The sequence below is a fragment of the Mirounga leonina genome, unplaced genomic scaffold, assembly GCF_011800145.1.
Source record: "Mirounga leonina isolate KUSES-001 unplaced genomic scaffold, KU_Mleo_1.0 Mir_153, whole genome shotgun sequence".
Classification (NCBI taxonomy): domain Eukaryota; kingdom Metazoa; phylum Chordata; class Mammalia; order Carnivora; family Phocidae; genus Mirounga; species Mirounga leonina.
In genome coordinates this window covers 23,447,103-23,467,753 of record NW_023270387.1, presented here as the reverse complement: position 1 = coordinate 23,467,753, position 20,651 = coordinate 23,447,103, and the positions used below count along the sequence as shown (strand labels likewise).

Sequence of the window (20,651 nt, the reverse complement as noted above, 5' to 3'; positions counted from 1 at the left end):
CTTTTTGTTAATTCCCTTAAAATCCGAATACTCCAGAGTATGTGTGGCCACATGGTAGGAGCAGTGGTACCTTTGTATTACCATTATTTGGCCTGAACTACAGTGTGTATGCATGGATCCTTCAAGCCGGGAAGAGAGTCATTTCCTTGCCATTACACACGGGGGGCCTTTGTCTATATACCTTCAAAGGAATACATTTCACTTCTTCATATGATGTCTTAGTTACTGCACTGTACGTGTGGAAATCAGTTAGAAACTGAATTTTCACATTCTCTTGCACAGTTACATTCTTCCTCCGAAGATAAGAAAATTGCATCAACCTTCACTGGGCTCCCATGGCAACTTGTTAAATTAGGTCAAGATGTGGGGGCAGATAACATGGCTTGAAAGCCTGCCTGTGAGCTGAGTTAAGAATACATCAAATGCAATGCTGGCTTCCGCCAAAATGTACCTTCTTACCTTACTGTGAACTGCTTACGGTTATCAAACTGATACAATCAGAAAGCTCCATTTTCTCTTGTTTGAAGATACATTATGAACCCCATCTAATTACAAAACAATCCAAGAGAAGTGGCCCAGTGTTTTCTATCTATTTAATAGACCTAAGCAGTATGCTTTCCAGATCCCTGAAAAATGTAGGGATCTCTGATTTCTTTTTTTCAGCTGCAGTAGCTATAGAAGAATATACTGATTTGTCAACTGGTATTCTCTCCTCTTCCAGCCCCATTTTATGGATGATAAAACTGATGCACAAAAAGTGACTTATTCAAGACCAGATAATTGCCATGTGCAAAGAAGTAGCTCATGAATTGAATCTTAAGTGCCAGATGTCTCACTCGACTATGAAATCTTTCTCCATGTTAAGGAATGAGGATACTCATTGCTTATCTCAGTTGCTTCCATACAGTAGATTAGGGGCCTTGTGTCCCGCTTGTTACCAATTAGCACTGTGTGTATATGGGTTAGCGGTGTGTAGGACATAGTGCTAGCCTTTGGCTTCAGTCTGGAGTTATTGGCCTATAAGTCACCGTCGTCGAACTTCATTCCAGATTGCCAGACAGATAAGGCATTGCCACAGATAAGGCATCTGTTCCTAGCACTTCTGCACCTGTTCCTGAGCCGGCCTGGTCGTAATTCTATTGCCTGGGTATGTCCCCACCCACGGTTGCAAAATTGTGAATGAGGTGGCTAGGGTTTTTTTTTTATCCTGAAGCCTGAAAAAGGCTAAACCCAAAGCCACTCATTAACTGTCACAAGATTCTTCTAGTGCTGTGCAGATTTGTGAAAATGCAGTTCCTCATTTTCCTTCTGGCTAAATTTGGGACTATCTGGAATTCAACTTTCAAATATTTTTGTGTGAAACATCACACACAGTCTTGTAGAAAAAGAAGCCCCATGCATTCCCCGTAGGTTCTCTCAAATTGCTTCTGGCCTGAAAGAAATCTTCTTGCCATGTCATAAGTGGGTCTAGAACCAGTCTCAAGTCACACAATAAGAAAGTCCCTAGGCCAAGCCCAGAACCTTGGAGCTCTGGCTTGTAGTGAAGTTTTAGCGTTCAGTAACCCAAAGCGACTGCTAAAACATGTTTTTGAAAATAAATAACTTCATTGCAAAGGAAGTGTTTCAAAGCCCTTCAATTCAGAATGAAACCTGAGATTTGGCAGCGTTACCTGAAATCACAGTTTTCTGAAGGAAAACTGGATTGCAAAATAATCTCAAGGTACTCAGGTACAAATAACTGAGGAAGCTTTTGGTATGAGCCTCAGTTACTGATAAGGAAAGGATCTGAGAGGGGTCACCAAAGCAGTTCATAGTGCAGCGTGGATTTGTGCAGAAGAGTTCTGAAATTCTAAACCCAGGTGGGTATGTTATTAGGAATAGCATAGAGCTGTCTAATTTGGGGGCGGGGGAGGGATGATGACCCAACCCAAGCTCTGGAATATGTCTGTGTACTATCAGTTTAAGACAGTGTGAATTGAAGAAGAGACAACTTGTTTTTTTTAAGATTTTATTTATTTATTTGACAGAGAGAGCAAGAGAGCACAAGCCAGCGGAGGGATAGAAGGAGAGAGAGAAGCAGGCTCTGTGCCAAGCAGAGAGCCTGAGGCAGGGCTCCATTCCAGCACCCTGGGATCATGACCCGAGCCGAAGGCAGACGCTTAACTGACTGAGCCACCCAGGCGCCCCAAGAGACAGCTTGTTGACAGGAATATAGAACTCTCTTGGGGCAGGAGCTGTCTTTTCCAGGGGCCCTGAGGTTCTTGGGGCAGGCAAAGCTGGAGATGGCCGGGGGCTGCCACACTATCGCTGTAGGGTATCCTTGGGCAGTGCCTGGATGGAATGGAGGAAAAGAGCTTAGAAATGAGAAAGGCAGCAACAGAGAATGTCTCCCCTTTCTGGCTCAGAGGCCCTGCGATTAGCAGGTTGCAGAAAGCCAGGCAGACCCCTTTGGCCTAAATGGGACCTTGCTGCCAGCCAGCATCTTAGAAGCGGGGCGGGATTCCCATTCTCTGTGCTGTGTTTGGCGGTGGGTCCTGGGCGGTGCATGGAATGGTTGGGGGGCATCTCCCTGGAGTAATGGGTTAATGTGATGCTCAGTTATGGGACGGATGGGAGAATACTTTGGAGCATGGGAGAGGGAAACCCCTTGGGAAATTTGAACTGGATGAGAGGAGAAGTCCCTTTCCGTGGCCCAGAGAGCACTTTCACTGCTCTGCCTCTTGATTGGCCACAAGTGGAAAAAGATCACAAGGTGGCAGGATTCGGCCTCCCTGCTAATTTTTTTTTTTTTCTAAATGTCTTTTAAAAAATGTGGAAAGGGAGGTTCTCCTTTTCTGCCAGGTGTTTATGAGGACCCCAGCTAACTGAACCACCTCCTTGTCTTGATTCAGTTACAGCAACACCTTGCCAGCCGTCTCTGCCCATTTCTACTTCACAAAATGTGCTTCAGTCCCTGATGCTGTTTCCAGTGATCCGAGGCTGGGTTTGGGATTGCAGGAAACTCGCAGGCGACCCCTCTCTTCTGGGGACAGCCCCCTGCCTGTTTCAGAGGTGTCCCGAAGTCTCACATTTTGTGGGTCACTGTTTCTTTAACATAATCTAACTACATATGATGGAATTGGGTGGTGACTGTTCTGGAATTCAGCTCTGACTCCAGTTTGAGGCTCCACCTTTTTTGTCTTTGAAGTAAAATGTTTCCACTGAGCAAAATTCAGCCCTGGTGCTGCTGAGGCCTCCATACCTTGTTGCCCTTAACCAACAGGCCCTGGAAACTCCCAGCAGCTTCTGTTGGGAAAGGTCCTGCCAGACATATTCCTGCTGGTGCCCCTTGGCATCTTTCTCTTTTCTTTGGATGGTCTTCACTGCTCTGGAGCTTGAACAGTGCACTCACTCGTTCCTCGGCAGAGACTCTGTTCAAGGAAATCTGTTCTCTCCCTATCTTCCCAATGGCAGCCTTCATGTGCGGCCCGCTGCTTGGAGGGTCTGCCTTCTCTTTTCAGTCCTGGTCAAACACCCGAGAGGGAGGCCTTGTCAGGCTGTGGAAGCCCTGGGTAGTTTCCTGTAGGCGTGAAGAGCCGGACTTGGGAGCCAGGCAGCCTGAATGTGGCCCGGCTTTGCCGCGGGCCACGTGTGACTTCAGCCAGGCTAGCATCCCTGTGCCTCAGGATTCTCATCTGCAAGATGCTAATAATAGTAGTTACTATCTTAGAGGGTTGTTGTGAGAATTGAGGGGATAGGTTGTGGAAAGCACCCACCACCCTTGCTGGGCACGTAGCGCGTACTACGGTTCCATATTATCCTCCAGCCTCCGTCTTTCCAATATAATTCTCTTTTTTTTAAAGATTTTATTTATTTATTTATTTATTTATTTGAGAGCGAGAGCGTGCACAGGAAGGAGGGAGGGGCAGAGGCAGAGGGACAAGCAGACTCCCCACTGAGCAGGGAGCGTGACGCCAGGCTCGATCTCAGGACCCTGGGATCATGACCTGAGCTGAAGGCAGATGTTTAACCGACTGGGCCACCCAGGCGCCCCTCCACTATAGTTCTATATTTATATTCCTTGAGGTCAGGGGACAGTGTATTTCATTTAGAGAATTCCAGTAATCGGTGGCAGTGACGTAGGGCCCAGAAGATATTTCATATTTGATCAGGTCATGTGTATTCAGCTATCCAGCTCAACCCACATGTGTATTAAGCTCCTGCTGAGTCCTAGCCTCTTTCATGTACATTACCTTTCTTTTTTTATAGCTATCACTGACAACCCCACGAGGTAGCTTCAGTTATTCTTACTGTACAAATGAGGGAATCAAGGTTCAGATAGGTAAAGAGGTCTAGCCCGAAGTCAAACAGAGAACCACAAGGAAGATGCCCTTCGAAGTTTTTCACAACATCAGACAATTAGTGGGAAAACAGTCACTTGTTAGTGTGTTGTTTGGGGTCTGCTAAGACGTAGATGGCAAGACATGGTTAGACTCGCAAGACATGTATTGGGGTATGAGGGAGATCTATAAAGGACAAAGGGGGGGACGGCCAGGGAAGGTGGGGGAGCCTTTCGACCATGCTGCAGGTCTGTCACCTGGAAAAGGAGAGAGGGAAGGAGGATCTGGATAGAGAAGAGCCTCTATCTGCAGCTCGGTTCTAAGAAAGGTTTGGCCAGGCTCCTGGGGAACCCTCAGGTTGGCACTGCCCACTGGAGGAGCTCGAGTCCCCTCCTCCTGCGGCGGGAGGTCTCCGTCGCCCCTTGTCATGGCTGCCGCCGCTCGGGTAACCGCCACACCGCACCTGACTGATGAATGTGCATTGTCCGATAGGCCAGCATGGTTGTTCTGTCTGGCTAGGTGCACAGCAGGGCTCACGACCCCGGTCCCGATGCTCTCCCTCGGTGGCCCTCCCTAGGCTTCGGCGCTCCATGCATATTGCTAACTGTAACAAAGCAAATGGCATTGTCTTCTGTGTGACTCACCTCTCCCTGAGAATCACAAGAGTGAAAGTTCTCCTGAAGTGAGTGAATGTGAAAGTTTGAACTTTGACGGGAGGCCAGGAGGCTCTTCGCTGGAGAGGTGCCCACAGGGCGCAGCGCTGAGGAGGTGTTTGACATTCAGAGCCGAGGTGGGTGCAGTTTCTTGTGCAGGCCCCTCAAGCCTAGGTTCTCGGTCCTTTCTTCTTTAAAAGCGAGGCGTAGGTAGGACACTCTCAGCTCTTCACACGACGGTGAAACAAAACGTGTTTCTTCGGCTGCCTCCTCTCCGTCATTCACGTTCTATTTGTCATCCAACCCAATCTGGCTACCACGCCTTACATTTGGAGGGGGGCGCTGCTCAGAAATTATTTTCTGGATGAAGGTTTGAAAACTTCAGTGTCCCAATGACCACTTGAGATGTAGCTCACCTCCCCAAGACTTCTAACAGACTTCGCTAGTCATTTCTCTCATCCTTGATATGCAGGGGCAGCTATGCTGTTAGGGTAAAATAAATTCCAGAGATTGCACTCAGCCCACGAACTATGGGCTGCAGATGCCTCAAGTTCATCTTTCAATCCGAATCAGCGAACGTACCTTTCTTTCTTCCTGTTCCCTCGATACATCATGGGGAGGCATTGTCTTTTGACATTTGCATTGGTTTGAAGAAGCATTTCTTTGTTTTCTAACAAAATTCTTACCCCGTACCCTCAAATCCAAACCTAACCCATTTCTGGTGACTTCTGAAAACAGTCAGTTACCTAGAAGACATCAGGAGGAAAAGCTCTATAAGAACCCACTTCCTGACTTGAGCTTCCCTAGCTCTCGATCCGAGTCTGTGTCTGAGTGGTAGGTTGAGCATGGTTAGACAAAGTCCTTGGGTTTGGAGGGAAGAGCTGGCTGCATTTGAATATAGGCTGCCCCTTTAAGAGAAGACCAGCCTCCTTTCTCCTTCCACCCCCACACAGGTGTACTTGAACACGTGCAGGTGCAAGGAGCCCAGGCAAAAACAAGGGTCTTTCCTCCACACGCTAGAGCGTGTAACTGTTTTGTTCTCGGGGCCAAGACAGACGGGCTGGCGAGCCTCACTTACATCTGTTCCAGGTGGGGCAGCCCGGCCAACCCGGGGCCTGCCACCTGAGCTTGTGGCCCGGTCTGTCTTGGACATTGATTAGCCGGACAGGACTTTAACGCTTTATCTTCAGTTCACGCTGTGGGATCTGTCTCTAGGCCCAAACTCTAGGCCCGACATTTGCGGGCAATGCTGCTGAATTCCTGGGTCAGCCCTACATAATAATTAAGTGGAGTGTGTTTTGTGAGGAGCATAAATGATTAGGGAGGAAAGCACATTGGGGGAAAGAGGATCTAAGTCTGTCTGTGGCGAAGATTTCCCCAAACCGTAAATGTCTATGATACTTTCACTTGCAAAGCAGTTTGCATCTGTTCTTTTTTGTGCGCACCTACTTTGAATCAGAGCAAGAACTGCACAGAGTTATCCCGAACTTTAACAGATCCGCACTGGTTGTTCTCATGTATGGTATTTTTTTAAAAGGTCACATTTATATACTTTAGCCTTTCTTGGAGACTGCAACTTTATCCTTTTCCAAAGTTGCCATGTAAAGGGCCAATTTAATTCTTGGAAGAATAATTGAGTTTTATCTAGTGCTTTTGCTGTGTTTAGTTTTTAAAAATTTCATCCTTTTTGCTTGTCTTTCTTTGAAAAGTCTGCTTTTAAAAGTACATTTTCTGTTGCTTCATTATTCTGTTCAAGCCCACTGTCGTATTTTAGATTATTCCCAAAATGTTCGACGCTGTGGTCGCCTCTGTATATACGTGTGTGTGTATATATATTTAAATTTATATTTATATATTTTTTAATAACAGGGACTCAGTTGACATCTCTATAAAGTACGGAGGAGCAGAGATAACTATTTCCATTTTAGGGATGGGAAAACTAAAGCCCAGAGAGGTTAAATTTGTCACGTAAGATTGTGCAGTGAATCAGGGAGGAGGTGGGCGCAAAGTGCTGGACGCTTGACCTCCCCACTTGGGGCGTTCCTTGGGCATATATATTTTTAAAATTTCTTAGGGTACTGTCTGCTCTCATCTCTCAGTTTTCCACTGCCTGACACGTTTGTTTGTTTTAAATTTTTTTTGAAATTCTTTCTCCTTTCTTTTGGTCTAATGTGCCAGGGACACGGACTTGACATCAAAGGCTGGATTTACATGATTTGAGAGCTGTTTCCTGACTTGCTTCCATTGTTAGCTACTGGCTCTTTCATCAGTAAATAAATGCAAGTTCATGAAGTTATTGTCCATTACATTCATGGAGTGTGTTTTTCAAGCACCTGTCAGATAGTGTTCTTCGTGGTTGTATGTTGAATTATTAGAACCTATATCCCCACCTGCTGCCCTTGAGTTATTAGCCATTGATATAGGAGCTTACTGATAGAATATGTGATTCGTTGAACCAAGACATTGTTGGTTATGGAATGTACCATATTTAGATCGTGTTGGAGATGAGAGGAGATTGGGTTGAAGGGGGGGCAAAGGATGGGCATCACTCAGAAGAAGTGGGGAGAAGGTACCTACAGACATAACCCCACGCCAAAATATCAAGCAGTCTCTGCCCTTCCTTCTCTTTTAACAATCTTCCCAGTGCTTCAGTGGCCAAACCATCCAAGAGTTATTCATCCTCAGGCGGAAGATGTCCGTAGCTTCAGGTTGGGTTTGGTCCAGAGGGCAAGAAACGGTCAGGAGCAGGAGGGCAAGACATTGTCAGGATGTTTGCTGTTTGTCATTCAACTTCATTTCTTAAGGACTTAGTGGACATTGGTTTGGCCATCTTTTGGTTTAGAAGGGGGTTGACAGGAAGGGTGTGATGCTTAGTAGACTCCGGGGTCACCCTCTGTACCAGCCGCAGTGGGCACCTTTACAGTGGCAGGAGAAGGAAGATAGATTTGTGAACAGATGGGTCATTTCAGGATTCGCGTGTTCTGTTTTTGCCATCATCGTTTGGCTGTGGGTAGAGACACCTGGGGGGAAGGGAGGGGCCAGTCAAGGCCCGTTCCTCTGGTTTAGGACCACCTGCCAGATGTGTGCTCTTAAGGCAGAGTCTGCCCTGTTGCAAGGGTGACCAACCATGAGAGTTTCATAGGTTAAAATAAATGTGGTGTCTTGCCCGCCCTGAGGTATTTAATTTGACTTTTAGAGTCAAGCTGAAGAGATTAACTTCTCAAAGTAGCAAATGAATCCCCAAAGGACAGGCCGTGTGGGCGTTTCTATTTTGGGGAACATGTTGATCCAACAGCCTGGGAGTCACTCATGTTGATTAGTCCCAGATAGGGTTTAATAGAGAGAAGCAGCTGGGGTAGGCTTTCCGATCCTGACACCTTCCTGCAGGGGACCAGTGTGTCAACAGCATGAGCCAGAAAATGTATATTGAGCACTTGTCCGAAACCCCACACCTGCCGAGAAAAGAAGGGTCACTAAGATGCAGTCCGTGTGCACAGGGAACACACAGCTCCTTCAACAACAAGGCGCTTTTTGATTGTTGGTATTTGTTGGTGAGGCACCATCTCGCTTTGCATTACACCAGTGGAGAAAACACCGTCTCTGCCCTGAGAGCGTATATCCTCGTGACGAGAGAGAGATGGGCACAGAGCAGACAGACCATCAGGCTTGGTCTCGGTATAAGCAAACCCATAATAGAAGGCTACCGGAGAGCATGACTGCCGCGTGCTGACCTCTGTCTGCATGGAAATCAGCTCTGCTCTGTTAGCCTCATGCTGGGGCACAGATGACGGGGTGAGGACTTGCAGCTGAAAGGAAAAGGAAAAACTGCAGTCCAGCCCTGCTCCCCGTTCACCAGCAGTGAGTCCGTGGCCATGGACTAGAAAATGAGAAGATACTGACAGATTGCCAAGTGGAAAGGATGATTCCCAGGAGAATCTTACTAAGATTTTGTCCTCGCCCGTTGCTGTATATTGAACTTGTTCACTTAGACTCCAGAGTAAGGGAACACTACCAGCCACAGCAGCAAAACTACAGGGGATTTCTCAGACCCAGCTCTCATCCAGATAGATTGGTGGGCCTTCCAGGTCCTAGACAAGGAGAAGGGGCTTGAAACATCACCCGGATGAGTAGGAATTTACCTGAAGCTTTGTCTTTAAAAAAAAAAAATGAGACTGACACCTTGGATCTCAAGTGCCTTGAGGGTCCCCACCTGATACTTCTGCTTCTAAGGCTCTGTCGTGTTCTTCAAATCAGGACTGTCAGCGTTGTACTAAGAACCCTCCTCTTACCCAGAAGCTGAGAAGAACAAAGCAGTCAGAGGAAATCCCCCCGCTGTAGCCAGCGAGGGAGTTGGAGGGAGCAGTCAGCAGGGGTGTGCAGGCCCAGCCCGAGTGTGTGTGTGTGTTGGGGGGGTAGGGTGGGGGGTGCCCTCCCTCCTTCACTTCTTGGGAGAGAGACTCCCTTCTAACAGGGACCCCTCTGTTGTTGTGGCTGAGAGTTTCTACTTGAGAAGCATAGTTTCCCAGTGATGCCACCGGATTCCTGATGTGTGACACCCTGGGGCAACATGGTGAAGGACGCCGTTGACTGCCTTGGGGCCCCCAGACAGGGACACCATTGTGAGTCACATCGAGTGTGTGAACTCCCCCTTCCCATGACTGGCACTATTCTTAGTACCATTCTCTGCTCCCTGGGACAAAGGTCCCTGGGAGCACCGTCCAGTTGGGTGGGTGGATGGGGCTGGGCCCAGGGTGAGAGGAGGTACAGGGAGAATGAGGAAGAGGCTTTACAATTTGAGGATATGTTGGAGTGAGGGTGAGGGATGGAGGAGTCCTGCGGCCCTGGGGATTTGGGCAGAGCTACACTAAGCAATCCAGAATGTCCTCTGGGAGAGTCTGTAACCAGGAGTGCTAACCACATTTCCGGGTTTCAACAAGTCTGGGATGTAAGAAGTTCCCATGGGCCTAGATGTGGATGTGACTGGTGGGGTCACCAGTGTGCATTACAATCCTGAGCTACCTCCCAGCTGGGTGCTTCCATCAGGGGGCCCTGATATCCCTTCCCAGACCTGCAGTGAGCCTGACCCCGGTTGTGGAAGCAAGCTCCTGTGTAGGACTGTCCACGAGTCCAGGCAGGGAATGGACCTACCCTGGACCCAGAACGCTTACCCAGACCAGGCGTTTCCAGCTGGGAGAATAATTCATGTCCTTCCTATTTACGGCTCCCTACCACCAAAAGGGCGGTTTGGGAGTCAGCCAAAAGGAGGAATCTTTGGGCGGGGGGATCCCATGGATTCCTTTCATTTGGTACCACATACGTGCTTTCTGAAGGGTGAACAGCAACTTGAGGAATCTCATGGTAGGAGCGCTGTGTGTGCCTTTCAGCACTGGGTGGGGTTACAGGATCTTTCTTCCAGAATGGGGGGGAAAGGAGACTTGAGCTGACATCACCCTATTTTGACTTTCTTGTTGTAAAGCTTACCAGAGACCTTTCTCCCCATTCAAGTTCCTATGCTTTTGTTAGGCATCTGAGTTTCCTATTTATCCTCCCTCTTGCCTTTGGTGTAAATAGTAAATAGTAAAAAGAACTTTGAGAGGACCTCACCCACGACCTGGGCTCCTAGTTCCCAAATTTCACAGTGTTATGTTCCTTATGAACAGAGGAAAATTCACAATGAGACAAAAAAACCAAACCCCCAGACAAGGCTTTACCATGCTCACCGCCACCTGACCCACCCACCGCAGCCCTGCCGTAGAGGCTGCTGGGAATCACATGCACGCAGAGCTGGGGCTGGAGCAGGCAGATGGAGCTTGCACCTCTGACATTCCAGTTTGGGAAATGGCACTGGGCGGGAGAGACAGCAGGAATAATTCTGTCTGACATCGCTGCCTCTTTGAGCTGGTTCCAGCGACAGGACTTAAACTCCCCTTTTGCACGTTCTGGCTGCCCCATCCCAAGGGCAAGGGACTGGGATGTGTTCCTGGGACTCTCTCTTTGGGACTTGGAACGTGCTTGCTGCTCCCTGCCAGTGACTAGGACTTGCCTGGGTAGAAGGATCCCCATATGTCCTTCCTTCCCCTTCCTTCAGTTTGGTGGGACTAGCCCTCCAGTTCCCAAAGGGATGTGAAGATGAATAGTGGGAATGAGGTTTGCAGGTAAATAGTGGGAGGGAGAAACAGTGAAGTAACATTAGCCTAACAGCTACCTGGTGGGGACTGACTCATGGGGCTGGACGTGTCACCTGTGGAGGTGAACACCAAGGTCCCCAGTGGCCGGATGGTCAGGAGAACCACTGGCCAGCCCAGCCCAGTGTCCTGTGTCTGCTGTGAGAGGTAAGGGAGAGAAGGGTGGTTGTTTTTTTTTTTTTTAAAGCTTCATCCTTTTATCCCATGGCTCACCTCAACCAGGCAGGCTGCTCAGATGCCCGCCTCTGGGTTGGTCCTGTCTAAGGACAAAATGGTGCCAAGATGAAGGATTTGGGGGTGAGATTGCCTGGGTTCCATTCACGGCCATTTTACTTCTGAATGGCCTTCGACGAGGCCAGTGGACAAGCGACACAGGATCGCGGTGTTCTCTGTTGTAAAAGTGGTAAAAGCAAATATGATAATCCTCGTATCTACTCCCTGGAGTAGGACTAAATGTACGGAATAAATGGGATGAACGTAAAGCATCACATCATGCACAGCGTCCAGCGCATAGTGAGTACACCACAAGTCCTCGCTCTTGTTCCCATTTTTCTTCATCCGGGGTCTTACAGCGACTCCTCTCTCTGTGTTACATCTTCCATCTGTGGGCTTGGCCCGGGAGACGACTGCAGACTCCAGGGCTCATTCACGTAGTTTCCAAGTAGTTGACCTTTCCTTGTTACGTCTCTTCCGAAGAGTATGAACACAACGATGTCCTATTGGGTGTATAGTCACTTTGTGCCGCTTCCAGAAGGCTTCCTCTTTGCAAGGTGTTTTCAGCTGCTGTTTCTGAATTTCTTGGCTACCAGAAATTCCATAGCCTTTCTTAATAGAGACACGTGGACTGACGCCTGCCCATCCAGAATGGCTTCTCCACAGATTCCTCCCATAATGTCATGATTCGTCCCGTGAACCCAGGCAGGCAGTAGCTACTGGTAACTTTAACTCAACTCCCAGGAAACCTGCAGATGTGTCGGAGTGGTATGTGAAGTGGTGATTTCAAGGGGGCGGCAGGGGCGACAGAGGAGGGTAAGGCTTTCCTGGGGTAGCATTCTGGGCTGTTTCTTTGAATGCTCAGTTATTTTGTAGAGTCTACTGAATCATCTTATTCTAGTATACGTGTAAGGCGTTTCTTACAAGTTGGTTTTAGAGAGCTCAAGGTGCATTCCTAGAAGGACGAGGTAGAGCTATTTCATCTTCCACATTGAGCTTGGCTTATGCTGGAAAGGACGCTGGGATTTGCTGGGGGATGCTTCCTTTGGCTGCCCAGTGAATACCCACATCCACGCTGTTGTCCTGGTGCCTGGAGTCTGAAGGCCTGTGAGGTAGACCCAGCACCATCACGTTCTCACCACCCCCTGGAGTGAAGTCACATCGCTTTTCTGAGCATTTTTCTCTTTCTTTCTTAATAGGATGGAAACAGTAAGACCAGTTGTGCCTTGCCTATAGAGAGGGCCGAGGAGTGGATTTTAGGAGTAAGCAAAATGATGCATGCGAACATACCTTGTAGACGTATAAGGTATAACAAGAGATGACCCCACTAGATCATAAGGAACGTTTCTTTTTTTAGATTAAAAAAGCTTGTTTCCTATTTAATCTCACTTTACTTTGGATCAGACAGATCTGAAGCTCAGGTTAAGGGTTAGAGCCTTAGAAAGTCAAGTTTTCCTGGATGAGTTAGAGTGTTCCTGGCTTCCTTTGTCTTCCCTCCTCTGTCCAGATGGCTTCTAAGATGATGCTGTCAGTGTGGACCAATAGCATGCACCACCGACTGTTGAACCCGTATTTGTTTCTCTGGCTACACCCGTGAATGAGATAGCAATCACTGGCAACATTGTCATAACTGAGTAGAAAGTTACGTTAAAAGGAAATCTATTAGGGCACCTGGGTGGCTCAGCCGTTAAGCGTCTGCCTTCGGCTCAGGTCATGATCCCAGCGTCGTGGGATCGAGCCCCGCATCGGGCTCCCTGCTCAGCGGGAAGCCTGCTTCTCCCTCTCCCACTCCCCCTGCTTGTGTTCCTGCTCTCGCTGTGTCTCTTTCTGTCAAATAAATAAATAAAATCTTAAAAAAAAAGAGGAAATCTATTAGCATAAATCCTTTAGCATAAGATAAATGGACTATCAGAGTATGTCTGGCTTTCCAGAACTAAGATCTTTGGCAGTGTTGATGGCTAAGACAAGAAAAGTGTGTGTGGTGTGTAAGTTAGAATATACGGACCCATGAAGAATTTCTGAGACAGTCCTCACCTGACCTCTGAGGATTTCGTGGGTGGCAGGTTAATCCCTTATAGAGTGATGATGTTCTCCTTTCTTAGTTTGGGTGCCTGTGGTAAGCGGCCTGGGGGGACGGGATGGTGGTGGAGAGTATTATGACCTTATGACCGAAAGAATGTCTCACTTCTGTGTCCTTGTTAGATGACCCCAGGATAGCAATCCTTGTCACTTACAAATCAGGCACCAAAGGCTCTCTGATATCGAGAAACGCTTATGAGCTTTGACTTCAGATAGGAAGTGGCAAAGATATTCCTTAGTTAATCTTTCTTGCTAATAAAGGCAAAAATAATGACTTAGTTCTTGAAGGCACAAAAGATTTTACTGCCTTAGAATGTCTCAGAGAATAGATCCAGTAATTTTCTTTCTAGAGTTTTCATTGCAGTGAAAATGGACTGACCTTCAAGTCAATCAAAATAATATTGATAAGATAATGGTATATTGTAAGTGCTTTTTCGAGGGGGGGGTAGGAAGTTGTTCACCTTTCAGTCCTTTTGAACTCATAGCACCTCCTCCAACATTTGTGCTATGTGCCGCCTTCATCCTCCCAGGGCTGGATGGACTGGAGAGCAGGCAGGAGGAGGGCTGTGTGTAATGGGATTCATTGCTGGCGGTGCTGAGCAGCTGGTGTAATGATTCACAATGGCTTGTGTTTCCAGGCAGTGGACCAATCCAGCTGTGGCAGTTTCTTCTGGAATTACTCACTGATAAGTCCTGTCAGTCTTTTATCAGCTGGACAGGAGATGGCTGGGAGTTCAAGCTTTCTGACCCAGATGAGGTAAGAAGGGAGTGACTTGCGAGCGTTGTGTGGAAGGGGGATGAGAGTGAACTCTGGAAAGTGGTTATGTGGGCTGGGATGACATTTCCTAGGATTCCAGCCCCACCTCTGCCCCTTGGTACTTGTATGATCTTGAGCCAGTTATGTAGCCTGTCTGAGGCTGAGTTGCATCCTTTGGACAATAGAGGAAATATCTACACTGCCCATTTGTTTTCCAAGATTCGTGGATACGATACACAAGAAATGCCTGGCACATAGTGGGCCCTTCGTAAATATGGGTTGCCTTTTCTGGAAGGGGTTGGACAATTCAAGAGGTCTTGGAAGATCAGTACAATCTGTTCACTAACGTCTTGTTTTATTCAACGAATGCATGTTGAGCGGTTGCTCTGTGCCATGCCCAACTCTGAGCATGACAGAATTGAAAACATGGAACAAGAGAGACAACATCTCTGGTCTGGCAGACGCGACAAGATAGCGCACCCCAGTACAGAAAAAAATGCTTCCCTTTGATGAAATGCAGGCATGATTGGCCCCACTCCCTCACACTAAATTTCATGCTTGCAAAGTGAGGATAGGCTACCAACAACATCAGGAAAGAGGAGAGTCTATTCTGTTGCATGTCTTTTTTTTTTTATACTTTAATACTTTCCAGTACTTTAACTCTATTACACAGAGACACAGGGTCAATGTATTTTCTTTTTTATTTCTTTTTTTTTTTTAAGATTTTATTTATTTATTTGCGAGAGAGAGACAGTGAGAGAGAGAGTGCAAGAGGAGGTAGGGTTAGAGGGAGAAGCAGACTCCCCGCCGAGCGGGGAGCCCGATGTGGGACTTGATCCCGGAACTCCGGGATCACGACCTGAGCCGAAGGCAGTCACTCAACCAACTGAGCCACCCAGGCGCCCAGGGTCAATGTATTTTCGTTAATTTAAAGAATCTTGCCCATCTCTTGAAAATGGGAATTCAGAACAGGTGGGTGAGAAAAAGATCTTCCATGTACGTGACTCTTTAGCCATCTTCCTTGGATATCATGGGTCACCATGAATGGATATCGGGGCATATCAGTGTGTCTACTTGGGTTTTCTTCTACGTGTTTACCCCATCTCTTTTTCACTTTTTATTCTTTTAATTTCAGGTGGCCAGGAGATGGGGAAAAAGGAAAAACAAGCCTAAGATGAATTATGAGAAACTGAGCCGTGGCCTACGCTACTATTATGACAAAAACATCATCCACAAGACAGCCGGTAAACGCTACGTGTACCGCTTTGTGTGCGACCTGCAGAGTCTCCTGGGCTACACGCCCGAGGAACTCCATGCCATGCTGGACGTCAAACCCGATGCTGATGAGTGATGGACACCAAAAGCGTCGGGGAAAACTCTGCTGAGACATTTCGAAGAACAACCACATCAGTCGGACTCTTAATTTTTAATCGTTATTCTATTTTTAATTTTTCAGAACTCATTTTTTACATTCAGGGGTGGGAGCTAAGTGAGCTGCAGCTATAGTCAGTTGTGTGCAGTTGGAAAAAGAGAGCCAGGACTTGTGGGGTGGGTGGGGCGAGAAATTCTTGAGCAAATTTTCAGGAGAGAGAGAGAAGGGTCTTCTTAGAAGTTTGAAGAATCTGGCTTAAGGGAGGAGGAGACTAACATGTCCCATTATTTTTTTTAAATCGTCCATGGAAAAAAATGTGTCTTGAGTTGTGGACCTATTAGCAAAAGAAGTGGACACATCAGGAGTCATGAGACCCATGAAAAGGCAATTAATTTGCTTTTGTTTTTAGGTCTGGGAGGGCAAAAAAGAGGGAGGTGGGATAAAACATTTGTTTGGGGGATGCACTAAAAACCAAGGACTATTTACTTTTTACTCAACTTTTGAAACAAAGATGGACTTCAGTGGGGAGGGGCCCAAACTGTTTTTGTGTTAAAATTTATTTTATTAAATTTTGTGCCAGTATTTTTTTTTTTTTCTTAAAAATCGTCTTAAGCTCTAAGGTGGTCTCAGTATTGCGGTATCATGCAAGTTTGTTTTTATTTGCCGGCTGAGGATTCTGTCACAGTGCAAGGAAACTGTTTATATAGACCCCACTGGAAATGCAAAGTGCTGTCACTGAGATCGGGGATCCCAAATTCATGGGACTTCTATATGAAGGAAAAGAAAATCATGCTGATTTGGGTACACGGGACCTGTGCATGTGAATTTCATCTGTGTTTTAAAAAATGATCACGCCCCTCTGCTTACTTGTCGTTAGTGGATTCTCGGGGTTTGGACTTAACGTTGAACTAAGAAGCATTAAGTCTTTGAACTGAATGTATTTTGCAGCCCTGGTTTTGGACCACAGTCAATGTAGGAGCACTGTTGAAGTCATAGAAAGGAGATCAAAGGAGGAAGACTGACTTGGTTCTTTATTGGTTCTATTCCTGTAACATATATGACTTGGAATAAAAGCTGTGTGCATGGGCATTACCCCTCAGGTCTTAGGAAGTAAGTCCTGAATGCATGTCATTCCAAACCAACACTCTACTCTTTATCTCCTTTATGTCTCATTGTTCCGGCATCCCATGTTTATTCCTTCCCCCCACCCTGTTACCCAGTAGAGAGAAATGCAGTCATGACATGAGGTGAAGAGTATCAGACAAAGCCATTTCGAAGTCCTGGGTTTTAGGAACAATGGAAATTAAGGTTGGATAGAAGCAAAATGTGGCTTGGCTGTCTTTGGGAGGAGAAATGCAAGGCTTTCCTTTGAAGGGTTTAAGCCAGTGGAGTCAGGTGGGGCCATGTATGCAGAGTGAAGAGTGCAGACACTATTCAGCCCGTGCTTGGATCTGTTATCTTGGCACAGGGTAAGTGAAGCTCAATTGCAGAAGAGATGAATGACTTGAAGGCAAAGGAAACAAGAAGAGGAGCTTGAGTGCAGAAAATGAGGTGGTCCGTGAGATTCGAGTAGATTTCTAATTCCTCCAAAGTTCAACGACAAGCTCAATTGACTGGGGCAGTGTTGAAGGGTGGTCTGCAAAGGTTTGGATCTTTTTCCAGGGTGGGGAGGGTGGGAAGCAACATCTAACCAGTAAGGAGAAGTGCCTAAAACACTTGAACCGCCCCTCCCCCAAATAGATGCCTGATTAAAAATGGTGATGACAGAGGGACAGCTCTCGCTGACTTCAGTGGGAGAGGCGGAGAGACATTTAAGGTGGGCTTCTCAGGGCGAGCCCTTCTTGGGCTCCGGCTGAGAGACTGGAAGTACTTATCTACCTGCTAGCGTATCTTCAAGAAAGTGGATCGTTTACTCCCAGGTCCTCTTGCAGACCCTGAATTATCAGGAACTTAGCTCTGTGATTCATGAGTTTCCTCATTCTGATAAATCGGAGTGTCCACTTGGAAAGCAAAGGCAGAGTTGGCCCAGCTGTGTATTCTCATCTTCTTCCGGATGCAGGTGCCTTAACGAAGCTCTCGAAATATTTTAGGAGCTGCTCAGGGAGTGTTAGGCAGAACCGTTGGATTACATTGTTTTCTCTTAGATTATGTGATCTTTGTTGGGCACTGGCAAAGGTGAGTGTATGTGTGGGTGTGCACGCACGCGTGTGTGCGTGTGTGTGTGTGTGCGTGCGTGTGTGTGTGTGTGCGCAGACGTGCAGAACTGCCGCTAAAATAATACCTGGGTTTTTCAGTTAAGTCTTTCCACATTTCAGTAACGGGCAAGAGTAGAACCAAGGCAGGGCATCGGTCATTGCTTGCTATTTGCAACCAGGCATAACATGACTTTCTCAGTGCATCCACCTTTCCTCTTGCATTTCTGCTGGAAACTCCCCTTGTGTGAGCGTGTCTAAGTCCTGCAAGAACTCCGTAGCAGATAAGAGATAAGAAAGTGCCTCCTCCTACTCCTCAGCCCGCTTGTTTGCTAAGATGCCTTGCTCTCTAGGTCCACCGTTTTCAGTATTTGTAGATAGTGTGCTGGTGAAGACAGCTTTGTCCATCTGGCCAGATGCTTTTTCTCCTTCTGTCCAGAGGCCAGAGACCATCCCAGGAAGAGTGGTGGGTGGTTTATACACTGGAAATGTAGCAGAATTGTTGCATTTATGCTTTTTAAAAACACATGTTAACTTCAGAGGAAGGGTGGGCAAATCTGGTTGAGCTGATGAAACCCTTATTTTCCTGGAGATGCCTTAGCCCATGTTGGTTTTGGCTGTCGGGTTCGGGGTCACTTTTGTTTCCTTCTCCAAGCAGGGGAGGGACTTCCCTACACAGAGCCCTGATTTTGTGGCTTTGGGGATTGGAAGTAGCATTCAAAGATCAGATGTGCTTTTCCTCACTTTGGAGACGAACACTCTGGGTTTTAGAGCATTAACCTGCCTAATCTTCATGGTGAAAATCACACCTTCTCTGTTCTAGTCATGCTGTGCATGCTGCTTTCTGTTGGGGTCTATATAAATGTGTTGAACTCATATCTACATTCCAAAGAAGTTTCAAGGAACCATAAATATATGTATACATATACATATATAAAGTATATATATTAAAATGAAATTATCTCTATCAGGAATACTGCCTCAGTTACTGAACTTTTTTTAAGAATACTTTTTTTTTTTAAGCTGAGAAGTATAGGGGTGAAAAAGATGTTATATTGTGTTTGACTATTTTCCAACTTGTATTTTCATATAATTTATATTTTTTAAAAGCTGAAAATTTAAAAGCAAGATGAAAAAAGGAAAAGCAGGTGCTTTTTAAAAATCAGAACTGAGGTAGCTTAGAGATGTAGCGATGTAAGTGTCTATGTGTTTTTTTTTTTAAATGCAAAAAAAATTTCTTATGGGGGAGTTTTTTGTTTGTTTATTTTAGTAGCTGATGCTGGCACATCATTTTGCTGGAGAGTTTTTTATATACTGTAGCCTGATTTCATATTGTATTTTAAACTGTGTGAGATTAAAAACAAAGAAATTCATTCATAACAATGTGGATTTGGCTTGATTCTTTCCTGTCTGGTGCATGTGTGAAAAAGCAGGACAGACTCACCAACCAGAGACAAGCTAAGGAAGAAATGCAGTTCAGTCTTGCTGATCTCACGATCTCAAGACCAGCTCAGGTAAAGATTTCCTAATAAACTTGTAATGAGAACACAGGGAAGTATAATGCAATGCCCTGATTATTGAATAAATGGTGTCATCCTTTGTGGAATGTTCCTGGCCTCGTCACACCATGGTTTGCTCATGTCTGAAGGAACGAAGAGCCACGTGAAGCATCAGTTTTTAATGACTGAACAGATAAACATTTGATTTCAACTGGGTAAAGTTCCTGATACTAACAGAAATTTGAACAGCTTAGCTGATGCTTTGAACACGAACAGTATTCTGGTTTCTTCTTCTGATACTGAGTTTGCTCTGTGCAGATTTGGACCCATCACCTTCATCTTCTTGGCCCCAGCTCTTTCACTGGGGGCTGAAAAGGGGGAATGATAATATCTGTCTGAACCCGCAGCAGCCCATGTCGTAAATAAAATCATATTTATAAGTGCTTTGGGGAGGAGTGCTTAGGAACACATCCTGCATGGTACTTTTCTCTTGTTGTTGAAACTGTAGAAGGTGGATGTTTTTAATTAACACCAGCATTTGCAACATGAATCCCCGGCTCACAGCTGGAAAGAGAATTTTTGCTGAATTGTTCACAAAGACAGCTCTGTTTTTGGAAAATCTGTTTCTCCCGGCTCGGAGCTTGAGGTTTGCTGAGTGCACGTTGAACACTGACTGTATGGTTATAGAGCTGGACTGGCCGCGAGGGGGGCTTGGGTCCTACACCTCAGTCAAGCCACCACCACTCACTGGGAGACTTCGGGAAGTTGGCTTGAAGTCCTTATATTTTTTTAGTCTTCAGCTGCAAGCCCCAAGCAAAGCCACAACTCCTGGGCCAACCTGAGGCCACATCTGAGCTCTCTCCCTTTGAATAAACCGTGCACAGAGAATAGGTTTCTGCCTCAGTCAAGAATTTGGTCAGAGAGCTTAGCTTCGGTGCCAAGTTACTGTTCTCTCCCAAAATATCTGATTTAATGCTGACCAGGTTAAAAGATACAAGATACGCTTGAATGAAATAAGCTTAGACCTCTGTTTCTCCAACTAGGAGCTAGAGTTAAGAGGGGAAGTCTCAGGCAACTGGGCTTTGATGATTTCTCTTAATGATATTGCCGAGGCCACCATATTGCAACTGGGCCGAGACTGTATCTTCTAAAACGACTGCAGGATTTGGGGGTATAGGGTAGGGTAAGGATAAAAAGAGACACAAGGAAAAGGGATTCATTCAGAAGAAGTGGGTCATCAAAAATCTAGATATGACAGGCTTTCAGGAAGTTACGGGATAAAGTAGTTGCCCGAGGGTAACCTGGCTCACCACTGCTATGGCTTTGGAGCAAAGCTGTAACACTCATGCTGCACAAACAAATAAATAAACCAAAAAACAACA

The 20,651-nt window shown here is 46.4% G+C and overlaps 1 protein-coding gene across 3 annotated transcripts in view; it reads left to right on the top strand.

The window, feature by feature from the left end:
- The window catches only part of ETS1 (ETS proto-oncogene 1, transcription factor), a 116,395-nt gene extending 97,245 nt beyond the window's left edge, over positions 1-19,150 (top strand). For all 3 annotated transcript variants that reach the window (XM_035009280.1, XM_035009281.1, XM_035009282.1), the window contains 2 exons: positions 14,088-14,206; positions 15,342-19,150. In XM_035009280.1, coding sequence (XP_034865171.1) covers positions 14,088-14,206; positions 15,342-15,557 — 335 coding nt within the window. In that variant the 3' untranslated portion in view covers positions 15,558-19,150. The remainder of the gene's footprint in view (positions 1-14,087; positions 14,207-15,341) is intronic.
- Positions 19,151-20,651: the final 1,501 nt, after the last annotated feature.